The sequence below is a fragment of the Heliangelus exortis genome, chromosome 10, assembly GCF_036169615.1.
Source record: "Heliangelus exortis chromosome 10, bHelExo1.hap1, whole genome shotgun sequence".
Lineage (NCBI taxonomy): Eukaryota > Metazoa > Chordata > Aves > Apodiformes > Trochilidae > Heliangelus > Heliangelus exortis.
Window position 1 is genome coordinate 7,221,162 of NC_092431.1, and position 18,338 is coordinate 7,239,499.

At 49.3% G+C, this 18,338-nt stretch overlaps 1 protein-coding gene across 2 annotated transcripts; it reads right to left on the minus strand.

Moving 5' to 3' along the window:
- Positions 1–822: 822 nt before the first annotated feature.
- Positions 823–14,297, minus strand: LOC139800399 (uncharacterized). 2 transcript variants are annotated; one of them, XM_071753306.1, is made up of 10 exons: positions 13,925–14,297; positions 10,909–11,006; positions 10,440–10,833; positions 8,994–9,129; positions 6,731–6,819; positions 5,027–5,090; positions 3,754–3,842; positions 2,848–2,960; positions 2,250–2,406; positions 823–1,107 (listed from the first exon to the last, which is right to left on the minus strand). In XM_071753306.1, exons 1-10 carry the CDS (start codon positions 13,977–13,979, stop codon positions 956–958), a joined length of 1,347 nt encoding a protein of 448 aa, XP_071609407.1. In that variant the 5' UTR covers positions 13,980–14,297; the 3' UTR covers positions 823–955. The 2 variants fall into 2 exon arrangements, with proteins under 2 accessions (XP_071609407.1, XP_071609406.1); XM_071753305.1 differs by having other exon boundaries at positions 10,440–10,826; positions 10,902–11,006.
- Positions 14,298–18,338: the final 4,041 nt, after the last annotated feature.

The following is an 18,338-nucleotide window of genomic DNA, read 5'->3' on the forward strand; positions in this document are numbered from 1 at the left end:
TATGGAATCTCCTATCTGACAGCAGTGACATTTCTTTTTAAGAGCATTGCAGAAAATTGAGAGTAATGGATTATTGCTGCTCTGCTAAGATCATCTGGGGCTGTGGATCAGGATTGGGTCCCTCTGATCATCCTGTGGAAAGCCAAAATTTTTGCCAGTTGAGAAACTTAACACCTGCCTGCTAAAGCAACAGGGGGGAGGATGTGGGGACCTCTGCCCCTGCTGTGCACATCCCATCCCCCAGCTCATGGGGCTGGGAAGCAGGAAAGGGTCCTTTGCAGGCACCATTTCCAGCAGCCACTGTTGAGCACAGCACAGGAGGAGTGGGCTAACCCCACGCTGTCCTCAGGTGGCCACTGCTGCCAAGGCTTTAGTTACTTATTCTCTGAGCTGGGAAAGCCCTGAGAGCCATTGGATTTTTAGTGAGGAGATGGGCACATCTCCTAGGAGTGAAAAATGTGCCAAGTGTCTTCCATGGCTGCTCTGTTTGGCTCCAAAGGATGGGAACAGTTTCATATCTTCCTGGTGTGGTTTGGCCAAGAAATACAATTCCTTCAAGATTGATGGAAGTCCTGAGCTGCTTTTGTACCTCTAGTATGCAGAACCCCCTTCCAACCAGACACAAAAGGGATATATTTGTCCAGGAAGCAACCATTATTTTAGTTGCATGTTTTTCCACAGTTAAAAGTTTTTTTTTTTCCCCCCGAGGAAAAGAGAAGTGTTTATTTGTGAATGAAGGCAAGAACTGCAGGGGGAGACTTTTCCCTTCAGTCCATTTTAGTACAGCAGGCTGCTGGGTTGGTTTGCATAGGCAGCCACAACTCAGAAACTGAGTTTTATTTCTCAGCATATATTTCAGCTGTACAGAAATGGGTTAAACATTTTTCCTTGTACACATATTTCTGTATTGCCCCAGGCAAAAGAGGATGGGGTGCTTGCCAACAGCATGTCCTGGCTACCAGCCAGCATAGACTGGTTCTGTGTGCTCCATCCCCCCATAATTTTTGTGTCCTCCTGAGCCTTGGAGCAGGAGCAGAGACTTTAATGATTTCTTGCTGTGTTCTTGCATTCTTCTCAAAATTATTAGAAAGACAGCAAGGATTCCACCTGAAAGGCAAAGAAGGGTAATTACTTTCAGATGGCAAGTAAAGTGTCAACTCTTGTTTGCTTAAGGGATTCCTCATTGAAATATCCTTTTCTGGTAAATGAAAGGTTTGGGATTTTTTTTCTCCTACATCCTCTGCACAAAAGTCTTTGGCTACCTAGAATAATAAATACTCCAGCATTTCAGCTTTAATTTGGAAGCTGCAGAGAACAACAGCAGGTTTGCATGAAATAACTCAGTATCTTGCTTTCCCACTCATGTTTGCTCTGTGGAATTCTTGGTTTTCCTTTGCTGATCCCACTGAAGGATCTTGCTAAGAAACAACCTTGCTCTGTGCAGCACAAGAAGGACCTGACCTAGAGTAACTTTGAGTCTAGACTGAGATCAGGACCGTCAAGAAAAATTACTTCTGGTTGGGTGTAGACATGGAAATACTCAGCACATAACAAGGACTGCAACATTCTGTTTGTTTGTTTCTGGCAGCAGCACAATCAGAGAAAATTGATCCTAACAGAAGAGAACAAATCTGTCGCTGTGATGCAACATGGCCAGACAAACACATCCAGATTTAGGTTGTGGGAGCAGACAGTCTCATGGTAAACAATTATATATTCACAGTGTAGTTTCCAGGAAGAAAAGCTCATCCACCCATTAGCTTGCCCTGGGAGCTAATTATAGCAGGTGGCATCTAGGATGAAGATGCTCCTCATATTCAGGAGGTGCTGGTGTTGGTTACAAGGCAACACCACAGCAGCTGACAGCCCCCCCCACATCCTGCTGGGTATTACAGCAAGAGTTACAGGGGAGGAATACTTTTAGAAAACTTCAAATTTCATCCTAAAAGTAAGTTGTCCTTTTCCCTACTTTTTGGCAGATGAGAAATTCCTGTTTTGGGGTCCATACCCACACCTGCTTCTAAATGACAACAGACATTCAGCCTTCCTTGAGGGCAAATACAGCATTATCCCTGCTTACACTTTGGGCAAGGATTATTGTTGGCATTTGAAAACAGCCAGAAGAGACTGTTACTGGGAATCCATGTTTCCAGAAACATAAATTACAGCATCCAGAGAACACTGTTGGCATAACAGGAAGGTGCCCAGCTGCAGAGCTTTACCAGAGGACAGGGGAGGGTGACACTTACCTCCTGAGAAGGTGACCAGGAGAACAACTGTGAGGGGAGTCAGCTGGCAGGAGTCCCCTGACTTGTAAAGGAAAAGCTCCTTGCAGTACTGGGGCTCAGCACTGCCCCCGGGGCAGAAGGCATCAAGAGGGCACTTCACGGGCAGCACATCTGGGCTCTGCCCAGAAAAGAGAGAAAGCAGCTCACTCACTCAGCACCAACGAACAGGAAAAGCTGCAGCAGGTAACTGGTGTGAAGGGACACCTTAGCAGGGACAAAAAGCAGAACCCAGTAACCCAGCCTGCTGTCCTTAAATCCAACCTCTCTGCCCCAGGGGTTACTTGGAGCCCGGTGGAGAGCAGAAGGTGTCTGAATCACATCCCTTGTTAATGGGCACCATCCTCTGGTTTGTCCCCTCTGTGGCCCAGTGGGACTGGGCAGCTCCAAGGGTGGCACAAAGCCAGATTCCCACACCTATCCCTCCATCAGGGCTCTATGTTTAAGAAAAGGAAATCAGCTCACATAAAACTTGTTAAAAGAAGTGTATTTAGGTATTTAGCTCACCACAGGACAGCTGCATTTGTTAATCCCACCTGTCTTACCAGCTGAGGAGACTTACAGGGCAGTAGTGATTTTCTGGGCACAGGTCACAGCTCTCCTTGCCCCTCTGTAATTGGTATTCTCCTGTCCTGCAGGGCTTGCAGTTGTTGTCACTGGGACCTTTGAAGGTACCTAAAATAGCAAATAAGCACAAAATTAGGATCTGGGACTGGACCCCTGGGGCCTTTATGATTGCATATGGATGAATCAGCTTTCAAAGCCACATGGGGAAAGGCCACTAAAGGCTTCACGTGCATAACAAAAGCTGAGCCTGGACTTTGGTCGGTGGCAAAGGGGCAGGAAAGAGAACAAACAGGGACAGAGGGACTAAAGGATTTCTGGTGTTAGATCTGGCAAACAGAGTAAGTTTGAGCAGGAGTACGGTGGGAGATGGGTTTAGTAGTGAGCTCTGGCTTTAAAGCAAAGCAGAGGTTGGAGCTGGGGGTCAGCAGGGTTTCCTCCTCTCTAATTCTGGATTCAAACACCTTCTTCAGCTGTTTGAAACTTGCTGAGTTAAGTTGAGAGCATGGCTCAGCCTCCTTAGCTTTGTGGGAGCAGACGGGTCATAGAAGTCCCAGCTCTCAAAAGCTGTAAATGCTTTTCTGGATGTCTAAAACACAATTTGACAACAAAAAACCCCTGGTGGTGTCTCTGGAGAGGAGACTCAGCTATCTGAGGGGACAGCCTGCCCTTCCACTGGGGTCTGGTGTTAGTGATGGGACCACCAGAGTCATTTCCTCACCTCCCCTCACTGACTGCTCCCTTTGCCACTGCTGCTGCTTCCCAGCTCCAGGCAAAACCCTTTATTCCCAGGATCTGCTGGGTCAGGGGGTGCAAGGCTTGGGAGGGAATAATTCCTGGTGGTGCTGAGGCCACCAGCTCCCTGCTGGGGTGTCACAGCCCCCCCCCATTCCCTGCAGGTTACCTGTGGGGCAGGACACACACTCCTCTGACCCCTCCTGAAGAGCCTCTTGCCCAGCAGGACAGGGCTGACACATTGTGCAGCTGGTGGTGCTGGGGGGATGAGAGGAGACAGAGATTGCTGCAGTTGGACAAGCACTTGGAAGATCAGCCCCCCAAAGCCAGCACAGGCTGGATTCTCCAGGCACTACAGCTTTTTCCAGTTTGTGGGTATTTCTGGTGTCTCTCCTGGGTGGTCTCACTGAATGTTAGGGGTTGGAAGGGACCTCTGGAGATAATTTAGTCCAAGCCCCCTGCCAGAGCAGGTTCACCTGGAGTAGGTTGCACAGGATGGCATCCAGGTGGGTTTTGAATGTCTCCAGAGACAGAGACTCCACCAGCTCTCTGGGCAGTCTGTTCCAGTGCTGTTACCCATAAGTTTTTCCCTCATGTTTTAGTTGAATCTCTTGTGTCCCAGTTTGTTACCATTGCCCCTTGTCCTGTCACTGAACACCACTAAAAAGACTCTGGTCCCATGGTTTTTAGTGCTGGGCACATGATGGCATTTCTTTACTCTTTGCTTATTTGCATGAAATTTGTAGGAATTTGCCATCCCAGAAGTCACTATCCCGTAGCAGACTTGGCTGGAATTTGTCAGGAGGTGCTGACGGGAGCTGGGAGGGAGACCTGCAATACAGCTGGGTAAGCCCTGGACCTGATCTTCCAGCAGTTTAATCATATTCCAGCAGCTTTCTGTCTCATGGACAAGCAAGGTAAGAAGGGAAATGTCCATGTGCTGATGGATCTGCTGGGAACATAAATCCCACAACCTCTAGGCAGGTGCAGAGCCCATCACGAGGTCCCCCACCAGCACCTCTCCCAGACCTCTTTCCCACCATGAAGGTGACTTCACAGCCAGGGTAATTTACCTGATGCCTTCTGCACATCTGAACTCAGGATAAATAAACCATCAACTCAGCTTCAATCTACAAGCCCCAGAGCATCACTGAGCTTGTTCCCTCTGCCAGGACCAGTCTGTGGATCAGTGGTGTGCAGTGCTCACACAATGCAGTGACAGTGACAAGGGGATGCTCTGCCACCTCATCCCAAGGTACCTCCATAGCCAGCCAGGCTCTTCCTCTCCATCCTGCCATCCCTGTCACCATGGTCACCACCAGTGTCCCTACAGCTGAAGTGGCAGGTGACTTGCCTTTTGGCCACTCTATTGGGTCTTCTAGCGCAGTGGCCAAAAGGAAACCACCCTCTCTGACAGTCAGCATCACAAGGAGACTTCTTACTTGCAAAATGATCCAGGCAGGCAAGGCAGACACGAAGTTGCATTTTGCTCAGAACTAAAAAAGCCTGAAAAAGAGAAGAGTAAGGCTTCAGGTTCCTTCCTGCACTCATCACTGCACCCCAGCATTGCATACTTGCATATCTCCATTTTGCAAGCAACCAACTCAGCTCCCTACACCACACTTCTGGTGACATTTCATGGGCCTATTTAGGACTTTTGGGTTTGTATTTATCAGAAGCCTTGAAAGAGAAGTAAAAGTTTCCCAGACTCTTATGCCCTGCTGAGGGATGCCTTGGGGCTTGGGCAGATTTCTCTGGTGTCACTTTTGTGTCCTAAACCCCACCAGGGAATCAGAAAGCCCTGACAGCCTTTGCAGCACAACAGGTTGAACTGGACCGAAGCTGTAATGGGCAATTCCAGTGCTGCCTCCTGGGTTGTTCAGTTGGATTTCTGGCCAGGGAAAACTCCCCCAAGTCACCCCAACCCTTCCAACAGTTCCCTCACCCTGCAAAGTCTGAGGTGCATCTTCTTCCCCTCAAAGGGAATCACAAAAAACCCATCAAGCAGGGCAGCTCTGCATCCCCATCCCTGCAGCACCCAGACCAGGAAGGGCAGGAGGGCACATTCAGACCCTTCTCCCCAGAGCACCACAGGGCAGAAATGCCCCAAAATCAGGCAGGGGCCTGGCAGGACCCAGCTTGTGAGTCCCTGCCACACCAACAGGAGCCTCTAAAGCCAAGGTAACACCACTCAGGAGTTCAGGTGGCTTTGGGAGGATGCAGCCTGGTCCTCCTCATCATCAGGTGGGGTTTTTGATGCACATCACTGGTCACTGCCATGGGGTCAGGTGGGACAGAATTAATGTTCAGAGAGGCCCTGGGAGTGGTGTGGGCAAGATCTGCCTTACACACCCTTCACACCAGCCCAGATGGAGCAGGATGAAAACAAAACCTCCCTCTGCCTGCAAGGAAAAAGGAATTTCTGAAGCTGGTGTCTGCGTGACTCACGGCAGCGATGTCACCAAACCTGGGCAGGGATCACCAAGCTTCAGGTGCCAGCTGAGCAGTTTGGTGGCTGGGTTTGCCAAAGAAGAGTTGTGCATGTATGAGGAGCACTTAATTTGTGTGCAGGCTGCGCTGCCCGGGCTAATGAGGGTTTTTGCATAACTAAATGCTGGGCTGTTTTGAACTCCTTGTTACTCTGTCTGCAGATGCTGTGTGCCCGGCTCAGATTGCAGAGCCAGCTGCCACTGCTGGAAACCCAGTTTCTAACGTCTGGGGAACAAGGAGAGTATTACACTAAATATTCAGACTGCAGAAGGTTGCCTAACTGAAAACAAAGATGATTTAGACTCATTGTTGCCGTGAAAAATAGGAAAAATACTTCATTTTCCTGACACCCTCTTCCCCCTTGTGCTATAACTGAATTTCATAAACCTTCTTTCCCAACTTTCTGGGAAAGGCTTTGGCTGCAGTGTTGCTGTTACCTTGTTGCAGAGAGCAGCAGGAGATCTGTTCTTTTCCTTTTAATAAAAACGTCAATGCCTGAATGAGAAGAGAGCCGTGGCTCTATTTTTAGCCTGAAAAAAATAACCTGTTTACTCGTCCCTGCTTTTAAGCTGCCTGGTAATTGCATCTGGCCATGGGGAAAAGCATCATGTAGCCTGATGAAGGTGCATTTGGGTTGAATACAAATCCAAGCCCACCTTTCTCACACGCTCTGCAGGCTGCAGCCCCAGACTCTTCACCGAAATATCCTGGTGGGCAGGGAAGGCACAGGATGCTCCCGGGGAAGCTGGGAGAGAAGGGAGCAGAGGGTGAGTGCTGGTTTAAGCCACCCCAGACTCTACCCACTTCAAGAGGAGAGAGCACAGGTTTCACTAACAAGTCTAGAAATAGGGTAATTATAAAGGAGGAGTTTAGGCAGGAAAACAACAATCTGAACTCATCTGAATGTTAAAGTACTGTTAAAGAAAAACAAACACAAAAACACACAAGGATTTCTGTATTATTAACATTAGAGATGCCCTGTGCTTGTGGGCTACATGGAAAGGGAGAGGCACCTGACTCTGAACTCTAGGGTCCTGAATTGTTGTAGCCAGGCTTAAAAACCTTGGTTTAAAATCAGGTTCTTAAATATTTGGGAATTGACCTAAATTGGAAAGATGCTTGACGTTCAGCATCCACCAGCAGTTTGTAACAGGAGCTGCTGCATTGGTCAATCAGGAGTCAAAAAAGGAGCCATCCCACAGGCACTGATGTGTGAGAGCCCTGACCTTAAATAGCAGGAACTGTGGGAAAGGGGATGCAATATGTGAGACCTCTGGGAGGAGGGGGAGGAAAAGAAGGAAAGGCAGAGAAAGAGGAAAGCTTTTGCATTCATCTCCAGCAGAAACAAATCCCCAACAACAAGTGTGTGGGTCTAAGGATTTGTTAATGCACTCAGGGATGTTTTGGAGGAAAACATGGACAAGCTCTGCTTCCTTCAGAAACCCCAGGGCTGGTTGGGATTTGTGGAAAAATGATAAAAATCAATTGGAAATGGAGCAGACACTTTGCTGCAAACAAACCAAACGCAGGCCTGTGCCAGCCAGAGCTGCTCAAACCATGGGGGAGTCTGGATTCTCCAAACACCACAAAAATGTTAAACCATCCTTTGGGAGCCCTGAGGCCTGGGTGGATGCTCTGGAGACATCCATGCACATGATGTCCCCATCAGGCCCCCTCCCCCCCCTTTCCTTCCATCCCTCCCTCTCCTGGCATCCCCCCAGCATCCCCTGTCCCTGACCCTTCTGGTCCCCAGCTCTGTGTTGCCCTCCCTGATAGGAGCGTGGTGACCTGGAGCTTGGTCATCATTTATTTTAAAGCACTTGAAGGGGGTAGCAAAGGTAAAGCAGATCCCTCACAGCTCAAACAGCAAGGAGGGAGCATGGAGGAGGAAGCTCCTCAAACTCCAGGGCTGCTGCAAGCCATGGCCAGGTCACCCTTCCCTGCAGACAGATTTTGCCCCCGAGGGCTCTGATCCAAACTGAGCTGATCTGGGAGAGGCTTGATCCTGGGAAGTTCTGACCACCCTGAAGCCACCCAAGAGACAAACCTCACCTCTTGCTCCCAGCAGACATAGGATACACCAAGGGAAAACCCAGTGAGAAGCAGCAAGGGCTTCCCACTCCCCTGCAGCCAGGGGACACTTGCACAGTGTCCTCAGGACAAGGCAGTCTGATGAAATGGCAGTGCTGGGATGTCTTGTTTTTCCACACTTTGTCAGCTAAGGATATTGCTCCACTTGCCAACTTTTAAAATGTAAGGACATCCTTTGACAGAATAGGGACTGAGAACATCCCTGAGCAAAGGGCAGAGGTGAAGCCAGCAGCCCAGAGGTATCCTGGGGAAAAGCTGAGGAGATGAACCCCACACCTCACTCCCAAGTGTCCCTACACCACAAAACCACCCATTCTCCCTCCTAAATCACAAAAAAAGATGAAGGGGCAAAAAGGGCAGCCCACAGAGAGCTCGAACTGCCATTGGGAAGCCCTTGGCACAACCACCTCCCTGCCAGGGTTTCCTGGTGAGAAGGATTCAGTGCTGCAAAGGGGCACACAGGGAACCCTTCTACAGTCCAAAGGCAGCCTGGGGCTTTCTTCAGGTTTTGGACTATTTGCAGGTTACTTTAACAGGCACATGGCTCTTCTTGCTTGAGTTCCCTGATCCAGTTGCCACAGAGCCACACAGGAATCTGGGGAGCACACGGTCTCTCTTGCTGCTGCCAAGGGTTTGCATGATGGGTGGGTGCTGGGGCAGCCAAATCCAGGGCTCCTTTTTTCCTTGGGGATGCAAAACCTTGCACTTCCTACTGAGAAGCCACCCTGGCAGCACTTTTCTCTTAGCCCAAAGGAAGAGATTTTTTCTGGCTGGGAAGGGATTTGAGCCAGAGTATCTCCCGCCCCATGCCCAGGCGCAGTCACTTACTTGGTGTAAGTCCCCTGTGGACAAGGCAGGCAGGATGGTTGCCCACTTTGGGGCTGGTAGTGGCCCAGTGGGCAGGAGGTGCAGGCTCCAGGGTCTGTGCACGAGCCCACATCACAGCACAAGCATCTCAGGGTGCCTAAAGCAGAGCAAAAAGGTCAGGATCAGGAGTGTGAGGCTTGAGTTAAACCCCAGTGCTTGTCAGGACAGGTGACTGTCAGGCATGCAATGTTTTGGGATGCAAACCCTCCAGCAGGACAGGCTTGGAGGGTAGAAACTGTAATATTGGTGCTAAAGATGATGCTGTGCATCATTAGTGAGCTGAAGAACAGCCCTGAATGACAAAGCCTGACATCCATCAGTGTGGATTCCAGTTATTTAGGTGACTGCTTTCTTCTGGTTTAATTTGAGGGGGCAGGAAGGTTCTCCTTGTTTTCCCTCCAACACACAAACAAAAAAGAAAACAAACCAACATCCTCCTTTGGATTGCCAATAATTTAGGCTTATGGGAAGCAGAACTGAAGAGTAAAATCCCAGAGCAGAGGATTTGCCTTAAGCAGCAGCAGCAGCTTTTCTGTGAGCACAGGCACCACAGCACTTCCACCAGACATGAATGAGCTTTAGCCCTCTCTGCTCCACAAATCAAATCTGAGCTATGCAGAATAATTGTGTGGGATTCACTAGAGCTGCACACATCAAACATTCCACCCCACTGCTGGAAGGAACCAGTCCTGGTACAGCAGCAACCAAGCTCTGCCCTCCAGAAGCTCCCATGGGTGGGCATCCTGCATGGGACCCTGAGCAACCTCCTCCAGTTTCCCTGTCCATGCAGCAGGGTTGGAACTGGATGATCCTTAAGGTCCCTCCCAACCCAGCCCATTCTGTGATTCTACAATAGAAATTACCTCCAGTCCTCTGCAGATTTACCCTTAAAGGACTGGAGCTCCTTATTCCTTTCTTTAAAAGTGCCTTGCAATGGAGGCTTGTATTTTAGGGATTTTTTTTTTTTTCTTTTGGGGTGAAGTAGTGGTGTTACAAAAAAAAAAACAAACCACAAAACCACATATTACAACATAAATACTTTCTGGAAAAGGCAATATTATGCCCTCCTGGCCACAACAGAATTTGACCAGGTAGTTTCTTAAGCTCCAATGAAAAGGCTGTTTCTTAGTAGAGATTCTCTTCCTAACATTAGAGAAGGAGAGTTGGGAACTGTCCTTGTATTTGGCACTGTACCTCAAAACAACAAATCTGTCTGTGTGACACCTTGCAGCCACAACCCTACTGCTGCTCCATTACACTGAGGAGGAAGCTTTGGGAAGACCAGTGAACAGCACACGGTTGGCAAAGGTCAAATTTTTAACTTCAGAAAGGTGCAATGAACGTGTGCTGGTTTCACCTCCCTTGAGAGGTCACTTTTCCACCTAACCCAGTATCAGGGGCTCTCACCTCCACTGGGAAATGTCCCTGGGGAGCAGTGGGCACAGGCTGTGACATTCACCCTGCTGCAGTTGGAGGGCTTGGTGGTGAGGAAGAGAGATGCTGCTGGGCTCCCAGGAGACGTGGTCAGGCCTGGAGGGGACACCAGGGCACTGGAGGATGCAGCCATCAGTCCTGCAGAGACCTGGGTGGTGACAGCTGTGGCAGCAGGCAGAGTCTGAGCAGATGTTCCTGTGCTTGGCTCAGCAGGTGGCACTGATGAGGACACAGCAAGGTTTGCAGTGGCTGATTCCACTCCAGCAGAGAGCGTGGCAGCTGCAGTTGAGGGAGCAGAGGCTGCACTGGGAGGTGCTGGGGTTGATGCAATGGGGACCTGGGTGCTGGTTGCACTGGGAGGTGCTGGGGTTGATGCAATGGGAGGCACTGTGGTTGTTGCAATGGGGACTTGGTTGGTGGTTGATGCAATAGGAGGCACTATGGTTGATGCAATGGGGACTTGGGCACTGGTCGCACTGGGAGGCACTGGTGTTGATGAAATAGGGACCTCAAAGGTGGTTGTCTGGCCTAAAGTAATACCTAAGAGAAGAAAAAACATAATTAGTAGCCTAATTATTGTTCTCCCTGTAATGGAGGCTTCCTATTAGGCCTTCATCTACTTAACCCATGTGTCCTTGCTTGATGTCCAGAAACTCCCTTCTGCTCCAGTCCATTCCAGAGCAATCCAGAAGCAAGGAGCAAACAGCATTGGCAGCACCTGAGCATCCCCAGCATCAGACTTATCAAGGAAATAAATTAGAGCATCCGTGAGGCCACAGCTCAGTAGATGTCAATGTCCAGGAGGTCTGACTCTCCTAGATAAAAGGATGTGGGAATTGCCTGGAACACTTGATTTTTGTTAGAGGCAGCTCAAGACAGTTTACCCTGAGATCCCAAGACAATCAGATTTAAGATGCCTGTCAAGAAGCTGGCTGGTTTATCCCATCTCCATTAAACGGATCAGCAAAGAAAAGTCATGGGTTTGGGATTTACTGGTTTGATTTTTTTTAAGCTGCTCTGAAGATCCATCCAGTGACCAGAAGGGAACCCTCAGGCCAAGACTTTGATTCCGAAATCCCTCCCATCAGAGCAGGGACAGCTCTAATCTTCAGAGAACAGGGGTATTGCTGCAGCTCAAGTTGTTTTGCTGGGATAGTGATGGGATGGCAGGGATGGGCACCTCTCAGCACACAGCCATGGGGGATGTCTTCCAGGCTCTGAACAGGAGAAAGCCCCATGGAACTGAGCATGGAAAGCAGCAAGTTGCTTTCAGCTTAGCAGTCTGTGGTGCTAAGTGAAGGAAGCAAAGCAAAAGTGACATAGGCAGCTCCTGCAGCTGTCGGTCAGCTCGGGACAGAAACTCAAGGCAGGGATTTGCCTTAAAATATCTGCAGCTTCTGAGCACAACAGGCTTTGTGCAGCATCAGTGCCTGACTGCACCTGGGAAGATGCTGTTTGCACATCCAGAACCAGCTCAGAGCTGCTTGGCCCCTGATGAAATGGAGGGGACATTGGCCAGCAGGAAAGATGGGAGGGCTAATTAAGCACAACCCAAACCACTTTACCTGGGTTCTCAAGGAGCCCAAAGAGCTCAGCTGACACCTGGTGTGTAGATAAGGATGTGAGCAGGATGGGAAGCTCTGGATTCCAAGGGGCTACACCTTTGAGTGGTGGCAGCACCAGCACCAGAGGGCTGCAGACCCAGGGGTCTTTTCCCAAGCCCAGTTTTCCCTCAGCCTTTGCTTTCTCCATCAGTTTGGGTCCCCTTCACGTGAAGGTGGGCACCATGGGAATCAGTGCTTAGCACTGCTCTGGTACAAACACCACCACCATGCTGAGAAATAATTCTAGTTCAATTTCTACAGGAAGATCAGGACACTGAATAAAAGAATCCTCACAAAGTTGCAATCACATGGAGAGTGCAGGCTGGGAGGGCACACTGCCTGCTTTGTACTCCCAGTGCAAAACCCCAGCTTGCCCCAACTACTGGGTGAAGCAGCAGATGAGCACCCAGTCCTCAGGGCCCCTGCCCACATTGTGCTGCTGCAGCCCCCGAAACAAGAAATTCTGAATTTAACAGACAGTTTTGTTGTGTATTTGTTTACCTCAGGCCCCCACCCAAGTGACCTGCAGACAAGTCACCCCTCAGCAGACTCAGGTGCCTGAAGTCACTCTGCTGCTCTTTGCTCCAGTCTGGCAATGAGTTTATTAAACTCATCTCGAAGTAAACACCATCAGTAAGTCAAGGGGGTGGGACACTTCTAAGTTGGGTCACTTTTGTGTGATGCCTTAGCATGAAGTTTTACTCTGAGGATGCCAGGGAAGGTCACTGAACCCTTGATCTTCTCTGCCTTACAAGGCAGGCAGCCCCACTGACTTGCAAGGCTCACAGACACTGCTGAGACCTCTAAAATGCAGGAGTAATATGGACACTCCCTTTTTTCTTCTTTCCATCTTGCACAACTGCACAGCCTGCCACTCAAAAAATCTAATCCTGCAAGCCAAACAAAACCCAGCCAAGTCAACAACTACAGCTCTAGGTGAAGATAACAATCACCTGGTGAATTGAGGTGGTGAGTAATTGGCTCCTGAATCAACAGGTGAATAATTGGCTCCTGAAATGGAGTTTCCCCAAACTGTTTATTTTCAGGAGAATGCCAGACCACAGCTCATCCCCTGTTATATGCTCAGCCTGCCCTGGATGCACACAGATAAAATGAGGCTCACCAAGTCCTCTGGAGCTGTTTTGTCCCTTGCAAAGGAACTCTGTAAAATGCAAATTGTTCTGATAAGGCTGATGGGGGGGGAGGGGGGGAGGACATGGGGCCCCTGGCAGCTTCTGACCCCCCAAGTGCAGGTGGACTTGGGTGAGAAGGGAGCAGGGCAAGACCTCACCCCAAGTTCACCTTCCAGTTGCAGGCAGCCCGACTGGCCCTGGAAGGGACATGCCCTGACCTGCACCAAGTTTTGCAGATCCCACATAGCAGAAATATTAATGATAATGATACAATTTTTTAAATACATATGCAGCTAAGCAGTACAAAAGCACAAGAAGAACAAGGAGAGGAGCAGATAAAGGCATGATTACAAAATTGTTCAGGCATTTTTACATTTCTAACATAGAGCCAGTTATCAAGTCAGCCTGACAAAGGGAACATACTGGGGCAAGTTGTTTCCTGAGGTTTAAGAAAAAGCCAGAAAGGCCACTGCAACTCCTCAATACCCCGAGTAACAGGGTTCCATTTCTCCTTTATTTCTTGGAAAAGCAAGCTTTTACATTTACAATATTCAGCCCACTTCTAATGCTACATCTCTTTCACCACTTATTTTATTTCCTGCCTCCACTCCCCCTCTCTTGCCCTCCCTTCTGCAGCCCCCCAAGACTGTGAAGCCAAGCAGTGCCACAAACCTCTGACTGCTTCCCCCACCTCTGTGTTCAGCACCACTTCAGGACTTACCTGTTAAACACGACATGGTCAAGGTCCAAAGCAGAGGAGAGGGCCAGGCACTCATTTTTCCCTGAGTAGCAACACAGCTTGTCAAAAGGCAGGATCAGCAGCTGATCTCCTACACCCAGCAGTTTATTCTCCTCCGGATTTGTGCCCAATATTGTCACCTGACTCTGGTCAGGAGGCTTAGTGCAGTCAACCTCCCCCTAACAAAAGATGGTTTTATACTCAGAGAGTGCAACAGCTCTTAAAATATTACTGTCCTCCTCTAAGCCTCCTCCAAATTAATTCCTGAACAGAAGAGCCAACCTAAGCCTCTTCCCATGCCATGCAGAAATAAATAGATGCAGGGGTCCTGCAGGAAGCCCTGGGCTTGAGGGGAGGAAGGGGCAGAGCTGCACAGGAGCCCTGGGCTGGCTGCTGGCCAGCACCCCGTGACCTCATCAAGTGAAAGGATTTCATTTTTGAGACATCCAGGATTTCCTGTGAGAAGAAAAACAACCCCAGAAGAGCCCAGAGTTCAAAGCAGCTCCCATGTTAACTGAGACCAACCGTACCACAAAAAAAAAATCCACCCTCTGAGGAGTGCAGATCTTTCCCAGTCAGCCTCAAACTCCCTCAGCATTGCCCCCAAGGCTTCAAGCTTCATGCATCAAGTTCTTGTGACCAGGACCAAACTCAAAGATCGAGATGGGGATGATTTTGATGCGAGGGCATTAAGTGTAGCAAGGCCCCGTTCCCATTTTCCACGTGACATTTAGTAGCTATCCCTGCTTGCTGGTCAAGCCCTCAGGCTGGGTCTCTCTGCCCTCTGCCCACACTGCCTGGGGGCAGTTGTCTCCATGGTTTCCTCAACTTGCAGCCATGCTTTGAGAGGTCCCCCCCCATCAGTCAGCACTGCTGAGCCTCCATTGCCACAGAGAATTTCCCTTCACCTGTGGCTGAGTGCCACATCTCATCTATGTCCCATCTTCTCCCAAATTCAGAGCAGAGGGCATCTCATGCAGGACTGGAGATGCTCAGCATGCAGAGCCCACCCAGCCATGTGTCTAACAAGCAGATCAGGTGCTGTCATGCACTGCCCATCTCTTTTGTGCTCCAAAATCCTCCACAGGGCTCCACATCATGAGCCAACAGTTACATTCTAACCCAGACCCCCAAACTTTCCTCACAGTGGCCCAGGTAGGGTCAGTTTGGCATCACACATTGTGCCCTGACTGTACCAGGCTGGAAGTGACCATGCAAGGTAGGGAACAACCTCACTACACAGGCTGGGAGCTTGTGCAAGGGAAGCAGTGCTTCCCAAGATGTGCAGCCCATGCTACAGGAGATGCAAGTACCCACCAGTCCCTGCCCCAGGGCCTTTCCTGGTACCCAGAGCTCTGGTGGGGACACTCTTGTGTACTCCTGTCTCCAGGAGCAATGGTCTTTTGATGTTAACTTGCCTCATGGTAGCTGCAGGAGGACAGGGCAGGCTCCCTGACTTTGGTATCATCAGCTCAGTTCACAGCTCAGTTGGTGGCCAGCTGGCATCCTGCTGTCAAATAAAACCTTAACCTGAAATGCCCCCTGCTAGCAAAGTGCCAGACTTCAGGACACAGCCCTCACATCTCTGCACAAGCAAACCCTTGCAGAGATGCTGCCCAGCATCAGGACAAGGCAGCAGGACAGGTCTGTCCTTTCCCTGCAGGCTGGCAAGCTCTCAAGGTGACATTTCCCACCTCTGCTTGATTGCAAAGTCTGCACAGGATGTTTGGGCTCAGTCTGTGTCAGTAACACAACAACCTGGTCCACCCCCACCCATTCAGCAGCCCAGGTGATGGGCTGAGGGTCTGCAGGGGTGGATAACTGCTTAAGCATCATTGTAGGGTGGAGCAGCCCTATGCACTGATAAAAAACACTGCCAGCAACTCCCCAGTGAGATTTAGTTCCATCAGAGCCACAGATGACATCAATTCCTCCACTGCACCCCCTGTAAGCTGCCCACCTCCACAGCAGCTGCAGCAGAAACACACACACACACACTGGAAAAGCACTGAAGATACAGTCACTTGTGAGGCTCAGCCTGACACATGGAAGAGAAAGAAAACGCATCTTAACCCCCTTCCTGTGCCCTCAAAGCCCCTGCTTGGGTGAGCTACCAGAGCCCAGCTGGGAGGTGAGGCAGGCTGCTTGCCTCTCGGTTGTTTTAGCAAGCTGGAAATACTCTTCTGACAGGAAAAGTCTGATGCCACTTCAGGGCAGAGAAGTCCAAACTGGTTCATTTAGAAACTCCTGCCCTGTCTCTGTTGAGATTAAATACTTTTGCCAGTTGATTCACAGTGTCCTGGCTGATCAAAAGCAATGTCCTAGGCTGACACAGGGCTCTCTTCTTGTCACTTTGGTTGCTTTTCCATGGGTGGTGAACCTTGGGTTCCCAAATAAACCAGACACTGCCACCTGCCCTGGAGGTTCTCAGAACTTGTCTGACTCCTGCAGCACCAGTGACATTTTTCCCCAGAACACTGCATCCTGCTCAGACCTCCCCATGGGCTGTACCAGGTCTGAGAGGTTGCCCAGCCTGGAGAGGAGAGCTGCAGGTCACTGCTGCCTGGAACCACACAGCCCCCTCCCAGCTGGGCAGGAAAAGGAAATGCCATTAGATATTCCATCTGCAGAGAGCAGACTTGGATTCCTGAGCTACCTGGGCATTACAAACCTGAGGGCCGGCCCAAGACCATACCTCTCTTGGCTAAAGCCACCCAGGTGCTACCTATCTAATTGACCTGGCTGTTTGCAAGAAGAGCTACTTATTTAACAAAAAAACTGAGCAAAGAGAGCATCTCAAGCACCAGCCCTCTTTGTAATGTCACAAGTGTGAGCTGCAAGCATGAGCAGGGTGAGCTGCCACCAGCCCAGCTGATGGAAGTGCTGTGGGGGTGAAATCCCCCTGGTGAAGTCCTACATCCAGCAAGGATGGTGAGAGGACTGCTGAGAGCAGAGGCATGTCCATCAGCCTGAGCATGGAAACAGCCACTGGGTGAACCTCTAAGGTCAGAAACTACCAGAAGATGAGAGCTGAAAGACCACTTTATTTTGTATCCTTAGGCTCTTCCCACAATTATCTGCCACTCCACTGTCACTGCTGGGGTCCCAGGCCTGACAGACTCACTGCAGTGCCAAGTGACTGTCATACTACAACCTGAGCAAGCTACCACAAAAATATCTTGGTTCCCACTCTGCTGAAGGAAAATACATTCCTTAGTGTACTGCATTCTGCATTCAGACTCTACTGTTTGACAAAGTAGAGTCCTTCAGACCAAGAAAAAAAAAAAAAGTGGAGTCCTTTTTTTCCCCCAACAAAAGCAAAGCACTGGAGGGCTACTGACTGCTATGGGATGCACTGCTCTGTGGGCTGGGAAGCAACTGGGAATCCAGAATGCTTTTCAGATGCAAGGATCACCCAAGTCCTTGGTATATAAATTAAATCTCACAAAACAGCACAGGAGCCAAGACTTTAGGAGATCCAGCAGCCAGTCAAGTCAGGTGTGTAAACTCAGCCTGTCCTCTGAAGGTTTCCTGAAAAACCATTACAAGTGTATGCAGCCTCCCAATTGGGAGCACATTTGCTACAGAATTATGACTGAAGTCCTCAACAGTTAAAGGTCATTTTGAACACAAGAAGCAGGAAGAAGGGCAGCAGGAGTCGCCTTACTTCAGGTAAGGAGAGAAGTTCTGCCATGCTGGGCTGCTCCGGAATGAAACCGGAGCCAGCTCTGTGCCCAGGGGACCAAGAGGCTTCTACATCGGTAGAAAGTCAAGGAGCCAAAGCTGCTCTTGTGCTCTGGAGACAGAAAACCCTGTGCCTGACCAGATGGCCACAGGATGGCGACACAGCTTTGAGGACCGAGGACCCAGTCAGTGAAGTCTAAAACCCTCAAGCAGAAGTCAGTGCTGCAGTCATCGGTTCTGTGCAGATGGACTAACAAAAAGTACCAAAAGGAGATGAAAGAATTTGGGTGTTAGAAAGTTATTACAGTCATTTTGAAACAAGTTAACTCCAAAAGTTCCTTTTTCAAAAAACAGTGTTTCTTTTGGGCTTGGATTTAGAAGGAATAATAATAAATTACTAAGAATAGCAAAATAAAAACTATAAGATAAAAATATTTTTAAATATTAACATTAAATAAAAAATAGAAACAGCTAGCACAAGGCAAGGTGTAGCACCACAGCAGAGATTGGGTGGCTTATCCAACCAAAGACATGATAAACTTCTGGAGTGAGTCCAGGTATTTTGGGATTTTTCTCTCAGAAGCAGCAATGAACATTTAGTTCTTAATTAGTTCCCATCAGTGAAAGAGAGGGCATAAAAATGTGAAGAACTCCAAAACAGATCAGTGTGTCCTGAGTGGAATCAGGGTCAAAGATACAAATCAAACCCATC